This window comes from Emys orbicularis, chromosome 3 (genome assembly GCF_028017835.1).
Source record: "Emys orbicularis isolate rEmyOrb1 chromosome 3, rEmyOrb1.hap1, whole genome shotgun sequence".
Taxonomy (NCBI): domain Eukaryota; kingdom Metazoa; phylum Chordata; order Testudines; family Emydidae; genus Emys; species Emys orbicularis.
The window spans coordinates 169,124,755-169,145,327 of record NC_088685.1 but is presented as its reverse complement, the minus strand read 5'-3'; the positions used below and the strand labels follow the sequence as shown (position 1 = coordinate 169,145,327).

The following is a 20,573-nucleotide window of genomic DNA, read 5'->3' as shown; positions in this document are numbered from 1 at the left end:
TAGACAAGCCCTTAGAGACCGAGTGGTACTTTCCTAACAATTGGTGATCAGTCTGGTTTTCCTCTTCCACCCCACCTCCCAGTTGTTCTCCAGCGTTTAAGGTGCAGGTTATTTTGCTACTCACCAGGTTTGGGGCGATGGGTGGTTATGAGCTGCTCTTTGTTCAGGACTTGAAAAATGCACTTGGTCTTGAGGAGTAGGAAGTTTTCCTGGTAGTCTCTCATCACCTGCAGAATCTAAACTTTTCTTTAAAAATAAATTTCTAGCCTTGTGGTAGTTAATCTCCCAAATGTGAGATGAGTGTAAACCTATGCAATGCTGTTTTAGGGAGTCTGTGGACAGATATCTCCAGAGCCTCTGCTACTACTTAGAGCTTTGCAAGCTGATGTCATCAAGGCTTCTCACATGAGTAAAGTTACTCATGTGCATAAATGTTTACCAGAGTGGGGCTTAAGTGCTGATTTGTGTCCAAGTATAGGGTTAGGACATCCCAGTCAAGCACCCAAACTTGAAAATTTAGCTTCTTGTCAACGGGGAGCTTTTTTATTCTTTGTCACTTAGTTATTTGGTAAATCTACATGATTAGACAGATCAGATTTTTGAATAAATACAATGGGTATAAAATACTACTTACACTAAGCAGTTTTTAAGTAGTTTAAATAGCATGATAGTTTTTACCTCTGTAAATAAAGTTACTAAAGCTTCAAGGAAAAACCTAGATGCACTAGTTAATGAAGTGAAAGCTTTTGTTAATATGTTTGTTAATGTATTACATTCAAATTGGAAAAACTCTTTTAGGTACTGTGTTTGCAAGAAGTACAAGAGGACCATTTTGGAATGGAAATCAAGCCGAGTTTGGAATATTTGGGTATGATGGAACACTTTTGTCCCACATTTCATTACATTTTCCTTTTTTAATGTACTTATAAGAAATAATCTACGTGGAATGAAGAGAGAGCCATTTTTCATATGGCAAAAATTAGATAAATAGGTGTTACTTTAAGACCTGCTCTTGCACTCTTTATTTTGGCAAACTCATTAATGCCTGAATTTTGCCTGCATATGAAGTACAGAACTGGGCCCATAACTGCTTTCAAATGAATTTACTTAAGACCTGATCCTGTAAATTGCTGAGTGCCCTCAGCTTTCATTGGCTTCAGTGGGAAAGGAGGCCACTCATCACTTCACAAGAGATGCTTAAAACATGCAAGTCAGTCCCTTAAATTCTAGAGGGATGTAGATATTGGATCTCAATTCTAGGTATAACTGAAGCTACAAATCAGAAACAGTCTTGTTGATTGGCTTCTAAATTCTATATTATGTATGCTTTAGAGTTTAGTGTAACCATTTATGTAAGCTGCTGTGTGTTCCCTGAAGTGGTTAATACACTCATTCTATCTTGATAATTTAAAGTATACTTTCATAAATAGTTATTTTTAATTGCTGTGGAAGATATAGCGCTTCAGTCATACATAGAATTGTAGAAAATACTTACCTTTTGTGACAGTTACAGCTAATGGAAAATATTATAATCCCAAAATAATGTATCGGTAATGTTGAATATAAATGTCTTGCTCTGTATGAAAAGAACTTTCAAAAAAGCTTGTCATTTCTAAGCTGTGTTGGGTACAAGGCACTCTTAATTTATTGAGAAGGCACTGGGAGCTTACCTTGAGGCCATGCAGCTCTTACTACTGTAAAGCAAATTTCAGAAAGTTGGGTGATTATCCTAACATTACTGTTTTAATATAAACTACTGGGTTTTTAAAGCTGTCAGACAATCATTTCTGACCTACAGAAATCTGTCAAGTACTGTTCTTAATAGGAATGTTTCACAAGTGAAGCATTATTAAGCTACTCTGGTAGCACCCTGAATAAACTTTAAAGCATCAATCATTTTACATTTGACTTCTCCTATGACACATGAGAAGCACCATGCTGAGTATCCTAAATCATTAGTTTAGAAGTATATACACCGCAGACAATACTGGATTGGATTTATTGTTCAAGTTAACTTCTCACATCCAAGTTTTTCTTTCCTTTCTGAGTTCCTTGGATGCATGATGTATAGCCTCAGAAATCTGGTTTTATTTTAACAAGTCACACCAAACATAGACATATCTGTAAAGGAGAAATGATATGGTTACATGTATCTTTTCTCTTTCAGAGAATGCAAAAGTGAACTTTTTCCCTCCCGGAAAACAAAAGTGCTATTCGGGGCCTGAAATTTGAATGTGAGTTGTTGAGCTATAAAGTTTGCCCTCTTGGGATGGCAGTACAGTACTAAAGCGAAGCAACTCTTATTTTGAAAGATGAAGATCATGGGCCTGATGCTCACTTACACTTTAGCCCCTTTACACTGCTCAGTCAGTGTACAGAGCAGTGTAAACAGCTCTTTAGGTAAATGAGTATCAGGCTCTGTGTTAACATGTGCACTAGGAGAGTGATTCACTTCCCCCCTCCCCCCCAGCAGCCATTAAAGTAAAAGGGGATTTATTGGTAAGAATATTATTGGGAGGCATATTTTTAGAAAGTCATTTATAAAGACTTTTTTTCTCTTTACATATGTATTTAATTATGCAAAACAGCGTCCATTATAATCCCCCCGTTTTCAGATGCTTACATTCTTTTTTATAATTAGTTTTCAGACACAGACCACATATGGCACATTTCAGTCCAAAAGGTGAAGATCTCAAAGTTAGGAACATTTGAAAATGGGTACAGTGGAAACTTTTTGAAGCCTTAACTATAGCAGGCTCAGGTATTGACTACTATGGAAAAACAATAGCATGAGCTATGTTCTTGTTTTGTTTTTTTCGTTAATATTCACATTTCTTTCGTATAGGTTATCATTGTGAATATAAAATGAGGACAGGAAGGAAACCCGATGGCTGTGCTATTTGCTTCAAAATTTCCAAATTTCATCTCATCTCTTCAAACCCAGTGGAATTTTTCCGCCATGATATTCCACTCTTGGACAGAGACAATGTTGGACTAGTGTTGCTTCTGCAGCCCAGATTTCACTGTAAAGCTACTGCTGCAGTCTGTATAGCCAACACGCATCTGCTGTATAATCCAAGGCGAGGGGACATTAAACTGACCCAACTGGCAATGTTACTGGCAGAGATTGCCAGCGTTGCCCATCAGAAAGATGGTAGATTCTGTCCTATTATCATTTGTGGTGACTTCAACTCTGTTCCTGGTTCTCCACTGTACAGTTTTATAAAGGAAGGAAAGCTGAATTATGAAGGACTACCTATAGGAAAGGTAGGTGTTCTTTTCATCTTAAGTAAGAATTAATGCTGGTGGAAAAGGAATATTTTATGGAGTGACACTGGCCACCTGTCATGGGGTGCACCATTCACCGCTTATCTGGTGCCTCCTCCTGATCAGTTGTGGGATTAGCTCTCGAGATCGACACCCCTTTTCGTGGTCACATGCCATCACATTGTCTCTCTCAGGTCTGCAGCTCCTCTCATTGCTGGAACCGCAGTGTCTTCATGACACAGCCCTCCGGCTAGGTCACTCAGCATTCCCCCTTTCAGGATACAGTCCTTCAATTCTCTATCATCACCACAGTAACCCAGGCAGTCTTCCTGTTCTATACCACAGTCTCTGCAATGCCCTCAGTGACTTGTAGGGGAATCCAAGCTCATTCACTACTCCAGGTTCCAGTCCAGGGACCCTACACCCAGCAGTTCTGGGCTATCCTCTCACTGCTCCTTCCCTGGACTGCTTCCTACAATTCCTGGTTCCCCTTCTTGCCTGGGTATAATAGCGCCAAACCCTCATCCCTTTTCCCAGCAGCAGCCCCTGTCTGTTGCAAGCTTCCTGGCTTTGAACCTGCTTGCAATCAATTCCCCACTCTCTGGCTTTCCTTCCAGGTGCAGCCTGTAGAGTTAATAGGCCTACCTGACCACCTTAACCCTTTCCAGTTCTGTGTGGAGTTGAGTTTCCATTAGAAGCCTGATTTTTGACCTCCACTCTAAAATCTACAAACAAAGGAAAGTCTGCCACAGAATTGCTATGCTAGGTCTGAGGCTGACTCGGTGTTTTGTTTCAGAAGTGCAATTTCAACTCTAACGTTTTAAAACATATAAACAATTGTTCTTGAAAGTGGTATATGTTCATTTACAGATATGTATCTTGACCTAACCTCTGGCTTAATTTAAGTCTTGTCTTCACGTAGACCACAGCTGTAGTGCTTTAGTGAAGATTCTCCTATGCCAACGGAAGAGCTTCTCCCATTGGCGCAGTTAATCCACTTCCCTAAGAAGCGGGAACTATGTTGGCGGGAGAAGCTCTCCCATTGACATAGTGCTGTCTACATGGGAGGTAGGTCAGTAAAACTGTCACTCGGGTGTGGATTTTTTACACCCCTGAGTGACGTAGTTATACTGATACAGGTCTGTAGTGTAGATCTGGCCCATTTTTCTGGGAACACTTTAAATGCCAAGTCTAGCACTTGGCAAGTGTTCCTTTTCTTTTGTAAAGGGTAATTTTTCCCCCAAAAGAATTTTATTTAAGTATTAAGATATTCCTTTTACAACTGGCAATACAATAGGGCCTATGTTATCAGTCAGGCTAAGACCAAACTTCCCTTTTCATTAACTTGGCTTAAATGTCCATAAAACATGTTCTACTGACAGAGTAAAATACTGTTCCACCTTACGTCATTATTAGTTTTGATTTAAGTGTCTCAGGTTTTTGTGTGGGAAGAGATTTAATCACAGACCTTCTGATCCCGTTCAAAAGGATTATTCTCACATTATGGATGAGCCGGGGCTGTATTGGTTAGCGTAAGTGTAAAGTCAAAGTTATGATTGCTAGGTGACCAGAGTAGAAGCCATGTTTGAATGTGGCACCACATTCTAAGATATTTTATGTGAGTTTAGTGTGAATATAGCCATTCGACATATCACAAATAGCTATTTAATTTGAAGTGACTAAAGCATTTACACTAGGGAAATGTGAATTTTCCATTATTGGTGTTAACTGCCCATCAGCTGCCAACCCCATTTTCAGCCCCCTTTTGATTTTCTCCCAGAAGAATAAATGCCCCGTTGTTAAAAGCAATGTCAGCAGTCAGTGACCTGTTTACACTAGAGCATTTGTTGTTGCTCACAAGCCGTCTTCATATTCTCTGTCTAGTCTCACAAGAACTATTTTACAAAATAGGATTGTTGTAAAGATGTTGATAAGCGAGAGCAAATTGCATATAAAGAATATCATGGTTTAGCAGAGAAAGCTTTGAGGAGCTACTACAAAAGGCATGTTTGTAAGGCATGTATAGAAGAGTGGACTCACTGCAAGTGTGCCTCCTCGTGGCTGGGTGTAGCGTAACAGCTTTGCCTTTTCTAGCATCCCCTGCTGATGGTTATTCTGGTCCTTTAGTGGTCTTTCTCTTCTCACATTTTGGCCCTCCAGCCAGGTCACATTTTAGTTCCATGCTCCTTTCATGGTAACAAAGACCCACAAACAAAAGTCCAACAAATCAATCCAAGGGACTCTGGCCTCTTACTCAGGGTCCATTGGCCCTTACCCCCATCTCTCCAGGCTCTGAATTGCCCTGATCCTCTTACTTCCGGGGGCTTCACACCACTTTTCCAGTGGGTAGTATGGGAATGCAGGCCCAGTCTCTATGCTGGGTTCCAGTCCAGAGAACCTAGGATGAGCAGCCAAGGTCTGCTCTGTCAGTCGTTTCCACCACCTCTCTGGACTCCTTTGTATCATTAGTTTTTCTTCAAGCCTTTTTCTCCAGCCCCTTTCTGGGTTTTTTGTAAGGACCAACACCTCCCAGAAGGTCTCCCTAGAGATCTGGTTTGTATCCCTGCGTCAGGATCAGCCAGAGGAGCTTGCTCCAGACTTGTCTTCCATATATCTCCCGCTTTGTAGTGCCCCGAGTGTGACAGCAGAGTTCTTGCCTTTCTCCCTGAAGCCCCTCAATGTCCAGTCCAAATGATTAACTTGTCACAGCCTCTTGGACTTAACTGCCTCTGGTTTCCTGCTGGCTCAAGACAACCTGCCCCTGGCCTCCCAATCTTCCTCCTGGCTTGAGGCCCTCCAGTTTTGGCTCTAGGCTTCAGGCCTCCCAGACTTCTCAGCCTTTAGCCCAAGAGAGGAAACACCCTCTACGCCTCACCTGGGTATCCTCCATTGCCTTCCTTCCACTGCCCTGTGCGCCTTCCTTTCTGAAGATCCAGCTCCTCCCAGTCTGAGTTTGGTCACCAATTACACCTTATGGCGTAATTGGGCTTAACTGTCCACTGTTTGGTTCATACACTCCATCGCAGCATGGATAAGAAAAGTGAACTCTTTAGCAGTATGTCTTTTGTTAATTGGATCACAGTTGACTTAAAAAAAAAAGTTTTTTAAATTAAAATTTTGCACAGGTATCTTGTGAACTAAATCAGATTCTGTTTGAAACAATTGTATATCTTTTTTAGGTGTCTGGTCAAGAACAGTTTCCTAGGGGACAAAGAATCTTAACTATTCCAATTTGGCCCCCAAGTCTAGGCATTTCACAGAGCTGTGTGTATGAGGTACAACAGCAGCGACAAGAAGAAAACACAGGTCAGTTTCTGAACAGGTAAACTTAGTGCTTCTATGAAAACATCACCCAGATTTACTGTTGAAGACCAGATATTTTTTCATTTAAAAAAAAAGGGCCCCAGTCTTGCAAACATGAGCTCAGTGGGACTACTTAGGGATAATGGTTTTTCACCATCCTAGGCATTTGCAGGCCTTAGAAAAATAAATTCCTTTGAGATTAACATGCAGTAGGTGACTGAAAATATTAGAAACGTTGTTGGATATTTTTAAAACCTTCCTTCTAAATCTACTTTTTGCCTTTATATTCAAGGTTAAACATACATTCAGCTCATCTGAATTGCTCTGTAATTTGAAACGGTATGTTTCTAGGTAAAGTTTTCTGGAAAGGTACAGATTTGTTTGAAGGGGCTCTAATGAAACTGGGCAATTCAATCCAGTTTTTATTAATTTGATCTTTCCCATCAAAAGAAAAATAAATAGCATTTGAAGATGTTGTCCTAGGCTACTTTTCCTATAGTTTTTCTCCAATGGTCTTAATGATCTCATTTAAAACCTAGATTAGAAATTCTCTTTATTTTTGTAGGTGGAGAGAAAAAAGAAGCGAAACTGGAGCACACAGAAGAGATCATAATAGCAGCTGAAAAGTAAGTCTTGGAAAATCTGAGAAGGCTGTTTGGTGGCTCCTATTTTAAATAAAAAAAAACCCTTGAGCATATATGGTATGATTTCAAATTAGATAACTGATAAAACTGTACGTGGTCTTCTAATTGGGTTTTGTATCTGCCCATGTAGGTTGTTAAAATATACATATTTACATGTCTTTATTTACATGCGCATTATCTAATCACACACACACACACAGAAAAGACATTTTCAAAAATAGACATCACCACACCTAAACACTCATCTTCTCAAGTAAAAGTCTCGAAAATGGAGTCAGTGCAGTTTTCAGAGCTATTGTAATATTTCCTCTGACATTTCACAACTGTGTTCTGGTGAGTTAGTTCCTGCACCCTTGAATTGGCAGAGCAGCTAGAAGATGTGAATAAAAATAAACTAAAATTAAATTGTATATTTCATCATTCTAATACTGGTGGTCTTACTTTCAGCAACTACACTCGTTCAAAAGCATGGCTGCCTATTGTTTTCAAAAGTAGTAATTGGAGAACAGAATCCAGAAAAATTTGGATTAGGATAACTATGCAAAGGGCAAAAAATCATCTTTCATTTAAAAGTAAAAGAAAAGATAACCACAGATGGGAAAGGATTAGAATTATGTATTGTAAAGGACCATTTCTGTATACGGCAGCTGATGCATTTTATTCCAAACTAAGGAGCTGAGGTTAAGGAAATATCAAGACAGGCTACAGGGCAAGTTCCATCTCTCCTCATTAAACAATACTTTTGACATCTGTTTACTTTTGGATATAACCAGCACTCTTTGTTTTATAGTGATGTAGCAAAGCCATAGAATTTGGGGCCAGCTGCAGAAATCTGTTTATAAGTGGCAGCTCTATCCAGCTGCTTAAATTCTCATATTTCCTCCCATTTTGATCATTTTGGAGATGCTGGTTTATAAGTATCCTTATTGGGAAACAAAGAACTGTGGTAAGGAAGAGGAGATGGATCAAACTGGATAGAACAGGAAAAAGTTTAATTATTTAAAAAACCCTTCTCCCCAAGAATTCCATATTGGACAGGCGTGGAGACAGGTACTTCCTTTCTCTTTTTAGACTCATAACTAAATTTTTAAAAAATAAAAAGCCTAAAAGCTTTAAAAGATTTAATGTGAAAACTCCTAGTTAGACTAAAAGCTTACTTAAAAAATCGAGAGGTGGCTTCCAGTTTAGACTGGCATGGAAGGACATGTGGTTGGTGTCAGGAGGAAGGAAGAATACAGTAATTACATGGGTGGAAGAGCTAATCAAGATGAAGCACTTAACCGAAGGTCTGGCCTACATTACAAATTTAGGTTGACTTAACTACATCATTCAGGGCTGTGAAAAATTTCACTCCCTATGCAATGTAATTAAGCCATCCTCAGTCATGGTTGATGGAGGAATTCTTTCATCAATTAGCTACTGCCTCTTGCTGAGATGGATTACTACAGTAATGGAATAACCCCTTCCATCTACACTACAGGAATACAGCTGTGCTGCTGTGACATTTCTAGTGTAGATTGACCCTAAATCTCTTTGAAAGTCAATGAGACAGGATCCTAAGTGTTAAATCACTTGAAAATCGGACTTAGGCCATGTCTACACTACCACTTATGTCGGCAAAACTTATGTCACTTGGTGTGAAAAAACAGACCCCTGGTCGACATAAGTTTTTTACTGGCAAAAGCTCTTGTGTGCACAGCGCTATGTCAGCGGGAGACCTCTCTCCTGTTGGCATAGAGCGGCTACACGAGCGATCTTATAGCAGTGCAGCTGTGCCACCCACCATAAGTTTGCTAGTGTAGACATGGACTCCTTTGAAAATTGTACCTTAGGGTCCCTGCTCCAAGAAGTTAACAAAATGCAAAACATTAGAAAGTTACTTAGCACATTCGGGGGGTGTTAAAAATAAAGACTCTGTTTATGCAGCTTATTTGTTTTGCCGTAATAACTAAATACATGTGTTTTATTAATGACTAAGTCTTTTACTTAGTAGCGATAATGAAGTAAAATACCTGTGTAATTCTGTTTAGGTTTCCTTCGAAATTACAACACCACTTTAGATTATCTTCGGTCTATTCTCATTACTTACCTGAAAGTGGGGTTCCAGAAGTAACAACTTGTCACTCCAGAAGTGCTGTCACTGTGGATTACATTTTCTACTCTGCAGCAAAGGATGATAGTGCTGCTCAGCCAGGTAAAGAAGCTGAATTCAAGCACTAAAGTTCTCTTAAAGAATATCTCCCTGCTGAATGATGAAGTTCAGAATCTAGCCTAAAAGGAGGCATATTGGTAAATTTCACAGATCTCAAGTACACAAAAGATACTAACCTCAGTGATTTACAAGTGCCCAAACATTTTGAACATGTGAACTGTTCCCTCACTGATTAAGGCTACAGTCTTAACTCTTCCTGTCCTTTATTTTCTCCTTTACTGATTCATGTTAGCTTGTTGCTTGCTGGGATCATTGTAGTACATAGGGAACGTCCTCTGTAGAACACTGCAGTGGCCTGCACCGTTTCTTTTACCAAACACTTTGACACTTATGTGGTCATCATTGTCTCCTTGACTATAAGATTCAAGGAGTTGAGGACTCCTGATAAGCATTAATTAAAGAAGTGAACACCAAGGTAATATCACTGTCATTCGGTAGCCTATGTGAGCTTAGTGACTAGACCAGTGATATGATTGGTTCACATTTTCAAGAATATGATGAACAGAGATTTCAGATGTGTTAGAGATGAGATATGACAACTTCTGCATGAGTGTCTGAAGAAGTGAGGTTCTTACCCACGAAAGCTTATGCTCCCAATACTTCTGTTAGTCTTAAAGGTGCCACAGGACCCTCTGTTGCTTTCTGCATGAGTGGTCATGTTTAAAATTACCTTGGAGCAGCATTAGTGTTTTCTCAAGAGATGACCTATGTGGTTTTGAGATCTCTTGGTATGGGGTGAAAAATCACAAGTGTGTGTGTGTACCTGTGCCGCAATTTTGTGGTTGCAGTTGCAGCTAAAACTCACCAGATGGTGCAAGGAAGACACAACACATCTGGGTGGGTGCTTCATTGGTAACGTTTAAATGCCAAGAACGGGTAATGTACCACTTACTGTATCTGTGGTCTTGTTGTGGGTTCCCCGAGAGACAAATTTCCATGTTTTACAATTGGCCATCTGCTTTGCTTCATCCTACATCATCATACAGGATAATGAGCCTTTTATATTGCTTGAAATCCTTTTAGTTTCACAAAACCATTATACAGTGCAGCCTGGCCAGCTGAATCATTCTAGGGGTAAATCCCATAACAGGGAGACCTGCGTTCCACTCCTACCTTAAGCACAGTCTTCCAGTGTGGCCTTTTCAAATTGCTTAACCATCTGTGCCTCAGTTTTCTATACACTACCAAATGTAAAAGGAAAAATGCAAGAAAATTAATGTAGCTTCAAGGACTTGGATTTGCAATGTGCTGAAAACTTCTGCAAGGTGCCATGTGCCCTCAACTGCCCCTGACTTCAGTGTGAGTTAAGGATACTCAGCACCTTGCAAGACTGAGCCCTAAACACCTAGAATGTATATATTATGGTAGTGCCATTGCATGCCCTAATTAAGTTTGTATTCAGTTTTGCTCTGAAAACGGGAGTTCAAGCTCTTTGTTTCATATGAAAAACGTGTATCTGCCACAAACTTTCAGCATATAATTTGAGTAAAACTTGAATTTTCTGAGTAGTTTCAAGAAAATCGGTTAATTAGTTTCCAAGTGCTAATAAATTAAAAATTGGCCTAATAACGAGTTCGCATTTTAAGTCTCGTAATGTTTTGGGCCTCGTTAGCTTATAAACTACAGGTTGTAGAAAGTCTAGACTTTGTACATAGTAAGTTTGGGAGTGGAGGGGTCTCTGGAGCTAGGTCATTTTATTAATTAACCAAAAAAATGGGTTTTACTGCATAGCTGTTGGTTTATTCTAGCTTAGTTGAGGGAAATCAGTTTGAGACCCAGCTTTTGGGTCTTTGTAGCCCAGGAGTTCTGTGGTACTGTTCAGACAGTTCAGGAGCACACCTGAACCAGCTGAATAGTTTCATCCATGAAGATCAGGATCGTTGCCACAGCAACTGTAGCTTTGAAGACCAGGATGTGTGTGAAAAGTTCAACTGGTTCAGGATCTGTGCTGAGGCTGTATTCTTGAGCTGACTGAACAGTTTCACAGTGACTAGGCTTGTCTTCAGTGCAGTCAGAGTTGCTGGCTTGTTAGAGCTCTGCAAAGCTGTTCAGCTGCTTGAAGAGTGAAGTTCCTGAACCAGCTGAGTAGTTTCATGGAGACCAAAAGTATCTGCTGGCTTGCTGAAGACCAGGAGTTCTGTGAAACTGTTCAGCTGTGAAGCTCTTAAACTATCTTCTTTTCATGGATAAAGCAACAGTTACTGTGTCAAAGGTCTTGTTTGTTTGTTATGTATAGAATGATCTTAACTCTCTCAAAACATAGTGGATATAATCATCTGTGAAGTGATTTGTGCAAATTTGTGTATAGCATCATTGTTACCAAAGCGTTGTATTAAGACATCACAAGCCACTCCTTCCAGGTTGGAGTCCTCCTTCCATGTATAAGGTGGGTGTGGGTATGTATGATTTGGCTCACAACTATGTGTTTTCTGCACATACTTTTCTTCTTTTCTTTTTATGTAGGAGCCGAAGATACTTTTGATGGAGGTCTGAAGCTTCTTGGTAGATTATCACTTTTAACAGAGCAAGATCTGTGGACAGTTAATGGTCTTCCCAATGACCATAACTCTTCTGATCACCTGTCCTTACTAGCTCAGTTCAGGCTTATTGAAGAATAATTCCCAAATTATTTTTATATCTGCACTTTCCTTCACCGTCTCTTCTTCCTGTATTTTTTTTTTTAATTCAAGGACTTTCAGACTGGTTAAAGTAAGTTTGCCTGCATGCTGAATTTTTAGTGTTGTGTAAAGTAGAGTTTTTAAAGAGATTTCTTTATAAAGTTGCTTAAATTACTTTGTGGAGTCATTAAGACAAAAAGAAATGAGTTTACATTAGCTTCCTCTTTTTGATAATGGAAAATGTCTGTGCCATAATCTGAAAATGGCATTATTTTTTAAAAAGATGTTTTTATTGTAAATCATAGTAAAATGGGTGATGGTTCTTAAGTACAGTGTATTTCTCTCAATCCTTCAAGCAAAAGATTGTGTGTGTTTGTAGCAAGCTTCATAATGAGCTCAAAGTAGATATCTATGTAGTTTCAAGTGTATTCTATTTCAAGTTGGGCACAATCTTGGAGTCCCTCAGCAGGAATTTAGCTAGTGCCAGGGCAGCAGGATTGGGCCTATTCTTGCAGTATAGTAATTAGTTATGCTCTAAAAAGTGATTTTGTAATGGTTAATCTTACAAGAGTATAACATGTTTTGCTGATTTGCAGAAGCTTTAAAAAGAATCTGAAATGAAACCAAGTAGGCAATTTGTGCTATCTGAACACAGAGCAGTAAAGCACAGGTAACTCTGAAGGAGCTTTCATGTTTAAACACTTTTTGTTTGTTTTAAACAGACTTATCTGGGAGTCAGACCTTTTGAGGTTTTGGAAGTGTTTCTGGAATAGATGAGGCTATTTTTCATGTATTCATCATTTAAATATTGTAACATTACTACAGCTCCAGAATATTCAGCATTTAAAGATTCCCTCATGTTCAGTTTCATAATACACCATTACACAGCATACCCTGCAAAACACCTAGGACTTGCAGATGAAACTTTAATGTGCTACTACATTAACAAACTTCTTGGCTGAGGGGAGGACAAACAGAAATTCTTGTGACTTAATTCAATCACACACAGATCCACCCATTCAATGACCTTTCGAGGTCCCTTCCAGTTCTATGAGATAGGTATATCTCCATATAATTTAACTAACAGAAGTATAATTTCTAAATAGAGTTGCTGTCACTAGTGTGCTGTTAGAAAAACTGAAACTTCTACTTGATCATTATATTCCAATAAGCAGCTGAATTCAGAAACATTTCTTTATGTTCAGTCCACTTTCATGTCCCATTTTCTGTATTTTAACTTTAATTTTACTATTTTAATTACAGAATAACCATCTTCTTGATTGTCACTTTATATTCTGAGACTTAAGCTAAACATTATTTCAGAGGAATGTGGGGCCAATGACAGTCCAGTTGATTGAACTCATAATTCAGACTTAATGTTTTGGGGTGATTGGAGTTTTGGTTCTGCTTGAATGGTTTTTCTCTGATCTTTGCTAACTAGATTGTGACTTAAGGATCTATCTGCCCAGTGAGCTAATCTATCTGGCTCTATAGCCATCAATTCAGTTAATGCAGAAAAACAATGCTAGCTATTTTATTTAAAAATAGTCAGGAGATACTTCTTGGCATACCCGATTTTATGTGGGTTAGGGTAAAGCCTCTAAGATCTGGGGCCAGTAAATGCAGCTATGCTGCCAGGCAAATGGCTGCATAACTTAACTTTTTGTGACAATGTCACAAATATCTGGCACTAGATAAATCTGAAAAGGCCATCTTCTCAGCCTGTTGTATAAGTGCTGCATGTGGGTGATCTGTATAGGAGCAAAGGTAGATAGCAGAAAGGGTTGAAGTACTGTCACTGTGGGAGAAAAAGATTGCTGCTGTCTGGGACTTCTATCCCCTGCTCTGGAGGAGCAAAAGGACCCCGGATGGCACCTGCTTTCTCCTGCAAACATCCCCATGTTGTCTTCCAAAGCACTCATTCAGCTCCTTCTTCCATTGCCTTTCCCCTAACCACTGCACCTCTTCAATTGGAGTTATTAGATTATTATATAATCAATTAACATTGACAGTAATTTCCACTTTGTTTCAGTGGATCTAATGTGCTCCATAGTACATGGGAAAAGAGAGAGCCTAGCACTAAGCTTATTGGTTGTTCTGCCTGGTTCATTGTCTCTGACTTAGTGTGTTCAAAGTCAGATTTTTAGGACGTTTTCGCTGTCCTTGCTTGTTACCCTCATTTTTTTCTTTTGCTGCTAGGACAGATTAAGGGAGATCAGTAAACAGTGAAAATTTATAGTGCTCGGGGAGAGTAGTAGAGGTTGTACATGGAATATCACAGAAGCACGTATTAGTCTGTTTGTGTATACTTCAATGCCTGAACACATGAGCTTTGCACTCCACACACTTGTACGCGGATTCATGGTGGAGTTTTTTTTAATTATTATTATTATTATTAAATAAAAGGTGGCTATGGGTAGAATTTGATAAATTTACCTGTTTTTAAAATGGTTCAGCTGTGGTGTTTAAAGAACACTGGGAAAGTCTCCAGCTTTATATAATTGAAGTGAGGAAAGGGTGAGAGCTAGACCCCTTTTTTACTCTTCATGTAATAGTGCTAGAGTTTCTGGCAAACAGCTGACTCTGACTTGCACACGGTGTTTAAGGGTGGTGCTAAGTACTCTACAGCTCCTTGAATATCCTTTACATGAAGACAATTGAAACATTTTCACTAAAAATATTTGCTGCCTAAGGGAAACTAAAGATTTTCACTGAAGCTCTGTCAGTATGTCAGCTTTTATCTATCTACAATTCATATGATAAAGCTAAATCAATTTAAGTTGTAATTATTTTAATAAGGATGTTACAATAAAAACCATGACCTTCCTAACAACCATACAAGATGATGGGGTTGCAAATACAGCCTGTTCCCCCAGCTAAGTGAGACGGGCAGACTTTGACATTTAGGCTATATACCACCTATCTTTAACATACTTATGTTTTCAACTGTCACACCTGTCCCACACTTATTGAGCTGGCACAACTTGTGCTAAGTCACTGCTCAGGCTCAACTAGTGGCAGAGTTCTTGCATTTTAATGGCTGAAAACAAGAGTCAGGCATGAAAAACTAGAGCTACCTTATCACTGACTGCAACACTGCTCCTCCCCGTACAATTTTAGCAATGCATCACAACTCACCACTAACCCATCACATCACCACACACAACATTAGGCTGCTACATAACAAGCTGGAACACTGTATGATACAATATCTTTCTCCCAACTCCTGCCTTCATAGGGGAAGGGGCAGGCTGAGATCTCATTTTCTTCTGCCAGCGAGTGGCTTCTAGTTCTTCCTAAAGGCCTGTTCTTTTTGAACCCTCCACTTGTGGCTTTGTAACAGGTAGTGCTGATACAAGCCAAGGCTAGGGTTACCATATTTAAAAAATAAAAAAGAGGACACTCCACAGGGCCCTGACCCCGTCCCAACTCCGCCCCTTCCCCAAAGTCCCCGCCCTAACCCCCCCCCTCCCTCCCAGCCACGCGAAAAGGGCTGCCCAAGCGCTACCGGCTTCACGGTTTGCCGGGCAGCCCCCAGACCCTGCGCCCCTGGCCGGCGCTTCCCCAGCGCAGCTGGAGCCCGGGAGGGGAAGTGCCCAGCCGGGGGCGCAGGGTCTGGAGGCTGCCCGACAAACCGTGAAGCCGGTAGCGCTCGGGCTTCGGGCAGCCCCCTTGCCTCCGGACCCTGCACCGCCAGAGCAGAGCAGCTGGACCCCGGGAGAGGAAGTGCCCGGCTGGCGGCTGGGGGCCGGAGGCAAGGGGGCTGCCCGAAGCAGGTAGCACTCGGGCAGCTCGGCTCTTAAACAGAGCCGAAGAGTCAGGGGAGGAGCAGAGCAGCTGGAGCCCGGGAGGGGAAGTGCCCGGCCGGTATTTTTCCCTGGACATGTTCGGCTTTTTGGCAATTCCCCCCCCGACGGGGGTTTGATTACCAAAAAGCCGGACATGTCCAGGGAAAACCAGACATATGGTAACCCTAGCCAAGGCCCTAGCTATACCGAAACATTTTCAGGTTTTGGTACACTCAATGCACATACTTGTCAGCACCAGCTCCCATACTGACCTCCTAGTTCATACAAGGGATTGTAGACCAGACAAACTTAAACAGAAAATAGTTCAAAGAAAAAAAAATGTTCACGCTGAAAAATTGAGTTTCCTCCTCCATTCTACCTCCCTGCCCTGCAAAGCATAATCTTGGTTTGGTAGAAAGAGGGTAACAAGCAAGGACAGTGAAAACTTCCTAAAAATCTGAATTTGAACACACACAGTTCTTTCTTCTGTTCCTACAGGATAGTGGAGCCAAGCCAAGGGATGAACTATGTACAGTGCTAGTCTGTATCTGGTCACAGTTTTGAAAGATGTTATTGTTTGTTTACCAATTTAACAAGCCAAACACTTCAGAAAGTGAAAGTAAAAGCTTAGCCTAGTTTTATCTGACAGATAGCTATTTGGTGCTGCTAGAACTGCAGGGTACTTACATGCAGGCTGTATCAAGGAAGGCTTGTTACATCTTAACAGCCAGTTAACCAAGGTGTTGAAGGAAGCCACCTGCATGCCTTAAGGACATTCCCTATTTCCCTCCTGCCCAAATCTAAACCAACAAGGCCACTAATACTGTTCTGCTTCATCAGCACATTATTAGCAAAGAACCTGAATAACTTACTTCTCTCTTCAAGAGACAGTTCTTGACTGGTGCCAATGCTTTGAATAGAGCAGAGACTTTGCCCTGACAGTAAAGCAGCAGCAGCTGTTAGGGGGGAGATGTAGCATTCGGTACTGATGAAAGATGCTGAGTGAGTGGTGTTTATTGTTCCACAGAGAGATTTCAAGGGTATGATACTGTCTCCTTTCAGTTTCTTGGCAGGTGCCATCACTAGGGGAAACAAGAACTCACCATATGATTAAGGGCTTAATGCTTAGGTTACTTTGTGCCAAATAGTGGTTGGCTGATTTAATATTGAAGATTTATGAAATTTTGCATTAACCCCTCCTCCATTCTGGTGTTACTAGCCTACAATGACTGAATCAAAGAGTGACTGCTTTAAAAACACTTTCCCCACAATGACTATATAATTTAGTTCATACTACTACTACCTGTACATTAATACACATTCCAAAAATGATACTAGGCTATTTAAAAAAAGACCAAGACATTTTATTAAAGTTCCATGCTGCACATAAACATACAAGTGATGAGAAAAGCAAGACCTGGAGCCATGCACATGTATTCTTCTAGAATACCATTTGACAAGTTTGCAATGAGCTAGAAAAACAGGCAGTTGGAATCAGTTTTAAAGGTAAGACAAAAATGCAAGTGCAAGAGCAAATTTAAAGAGAATGAATAAAATTCACTTGTACTTCAAAACAAACAAGGTACAAAATAATTTGTCACAGCTTTATAGCTTAGACAAGCTTCGGTGTAGTAAGTTAGACGTTCAGATAAACCATGTAACCCAAAATACTCTGGATGCCGGTAAAACCGCATCATCAAGTTGGAAGAAATGCAAAATAGGCAGGGTACCGTAGAAAAACAAATATTTTTTTTCAAAATCAAGTATATTCGAATGGCACCAAAGTGCAGTTAAAATCAAGGCTTCTGTTGCTTAACTAAACCTTATTTTCCTTATCACTTCATTAATGAGGAACCTGTTGTGTAAGCTAACAGTTGGCTTATGCTTACAAGGTCACAAACACGGAGCAGTACATATTATTTTAGAACTGAAATTCTATTTAATCATAATGGCTTAACATTTTACACTAATACAAACCATGATTTTTTCCATTCTTTACCCCGCACTTAACCTTCTCCCTCCCCCAAAAAGCCCCATCCTATTCAAAACCTATTTTAAAGCAAATAAGACTTTATAAATACACAAAACAAAAAGGTTGTGGGCTGTAATGAAGCCTTATGTTTCACTGCAAGGAACCCTCTCCAGAACTCAAGAAAAGGAAATCCTCTAAATTCAGTCAGGTCATCATCACCGGTGCTGTTCTTCAGACAGAGGGGGAATCGTTTTGAGTAACCAAAATGAAATGTGAATTAGGAAAAGAAATTACCAGCTGTTTTTTGTCTGTTTGGTATTGGGGGGGGGGGGGGGAGAGACTAAAAAAAGTGGGGAAATACATAGCCTCAATCTTGCAATGAGCTCCAAACATATCTGCAGCAAACCCAGCCAATTTCAGTGGAGCCCTGTTCAATTGCAGCAGGACCTGCCAGGGCTGATTGCCAGACTGGGGCCTTAATTTAGTCTCTAGTAATTTTGTAGCTTATTGCACGATTGTGTATTGCAAAAATTCCACGACTTTTTATAAAAAGTCATGTTCTCTTCCTCCAGGCATAAGAAAGGCCAGACAACAGATCAGTACATTATTCAGTGTTTATGCAATAGCTTGCTTGGGAAATTTTTCCATCTGACATTACAGTAAATCAACTGTCTTAGTACTTTTACTTTATAATAAAATTCACCCCTCTCTGCCCCACCAAAATGACTATGGCCTTGCACCTGCATTCACACCTGTGTAAAGTGAGTAGTCATGCTTACACCGTGCACATATAAAAATGCCTATGCAAGCTGCAAGGTCATGGAAAATCAGACTCCAACTTTGGAGACTGACTTCTCTTTAACAGCTAAATATTTATTAAAAATCTGGGGCTCCTACTTCTCACAATATTAAAGCTTTATTCATATACATCTCGTATGATAGAGGTATATTGGAGTCTTTTGAATTGTCTCATGTACAACTGGAATTAAACTGAAAGCTATATTTAATGGAAGCTATATTAACGTTTATAACAGAAACACTTATTTTGTATCGTCATCTTGTCCTGTGCTATTTAAGTATTTGCCCACTACACAGTATGAAAAGCTTTCCCATGCAGGACTTTGTTTTCTTCAAATTACATTTGGCATTCCCATCTGCTTCTGTATCCATTTCATCACTGGCTCATTCACAGTGTTCCAAATGCCTTAGTAAGATTCTAGTAAGTATTATGTTTGTTGTCTTCTTTACCTCAGCTCCTCAGAAAATCCGAAGGACAAAAGGCAGCAATGCCCCATGTTTCTGGCTTGTTTGTTTTTTAAAACTTTAAAAAGCATGGCTTACCGTGTACAGGCTAGATTTTCAGAACAGCTCAGCTCCCCTTTGTGCACCTAAATGAAATGGCTAAACTTTCAAGTACTCAGCACCCACTAACTCCCAGAGTTCAATGAGAACTCCTGGGTGCTGAGCACTTTGAAAATCTGGCCACTTCAAAAATCTGACTACTTCCATTAGGTCCCTAAATGGGAGCTCAGCTGGTTTGAAAAGCCAGCCATACATCCGTAGTGCTAGTTAAATCCATCAGTAAAAGGACACCATAAGGAAGGAGGAATAGACAAACTTGTTCTTGGAAAAAAATGTGAAAATCAATTATTATTGCTACACTTACTCTAACCAGAATCTCTTTTTAAAGGTTACTGTAATGCATATAAAGGAGAACCTTCCCTAACTAAGTTGTGATGTCTGATCTTAATATAAGACAAAGGCATCACCACCTTAGACTGTTTAACCTTCAAAAGACAAAATGATTCAAAATTACACACAAATATGGATAGAAAAGTAAACTCTCAAGGAAACCTATTGATTCTGACATTTCCTCGCGAGTCTGAGACTGAACACACAGTTTGACTGCTAATACAATGCAAATGCTAGCCTCTACAAAAACAATGATCTCCAGGTCTTGTGCTTTAACACTGTAGTCTGCAAAGTTTAAAAGCTTGTGACAAAGTTTAAAAAAATTATGAAATTTTAAAAATTCATTGTTGGTCAGTTATTAAAAAAACCCAAACAGAAACCTCAACTGGTTCTCTGTATTTCTAAGACAGCAGTGCTTTCAAGAAGACACTTGCATCAAACCTTACACTTTTTCATAGGCATGCACATAATAAAGAGTGGTGGGGTACATCTAATGCAGTTATATAGTACTCCCAGAAATGCTGGAAAACAGTACAAATTGGTTATAAAATTAAAATTGTCAATTTTGCATATCTCTTGTATACTGAGGTAATACACTTTAAAAAGTCACATCCACCTCTGCACTGCTATTTTTATTGCTGAATAAAAATTAATATTGACTTGATGTTTAAACCGACTGCACCCCAGCACGTTAACACTAATGAGAAATTTTATTTCATCAACACTCCTAATACTACTAATGAAGCACAATATTCAAAGCCAATTAAATAGATTAGAAACAATTATTTAAATTAAAAAAAAAAAACAGTGGTTCCCTCCTATTTGATGGGGGGGAAGCAATCCTGTTGTTGATAATTTAGTTTTTCATTGATGTCACTTGAATTTAAAAAAATAATACTGCCATCATCATTCTAGAATTTCTATTTTCTAGGTGAAACTTTAAATAAAATCCACAAGTTCTTAATAAATAGTCCCGGTTTCTCTCTCTTCCCCCCCCCCCCCCCCCCTTTCAACAGAGCATAGGGTAATGTGCAGTGAGAAGCACCATGGAAGCCCTCCATCTGGCCTATGGCTTTG

At 39.7% G+C, this 20,573-nt stretch overlaps 1 protein-coding gene across 2 annotated transcripts in view; it reads left to right on the top strand.

Annotated features, from left to right (window-relative positions):
- The window catches only part of ANGEL2 (angel homolog 2), a 31,296-nt gene extending 18,925 nt beyond the window's left edge, over positions 1-12,371 (top strand). For both annotated transcript variants that reach the window (XM_065401086.1, XM_065401087.1), the window contains exons 4-9: positions 799-868; positions 2,846-3,267; positions 6,447-6,573; positions 7,136-7,196; positions 9,245-9,408; positions 11,890-12,371. In XM_065401086.1, coding sequence (XP_065257158.1) covers positions 799-868; positions 2,846-3,267; positions 6,447-6,573; positions 7,136-7,196; positions 9,245-9,408; positions 11,890-12,044 — 999 coding nt within the window. In that variant the 3' untranslated portion in view covers positions 12,045-12,371. The remainder of the gene's footprint in view (positions 1-798; positions 869-2,845; positions 3,268-6,446; positions 6,574-7,135; positions 7,197-9,244; positions 9,409-11,889) is intronic.
- The last annotated feature ends 8,202 nt before the right edge of the window (positions 12,372-20,573 follow it).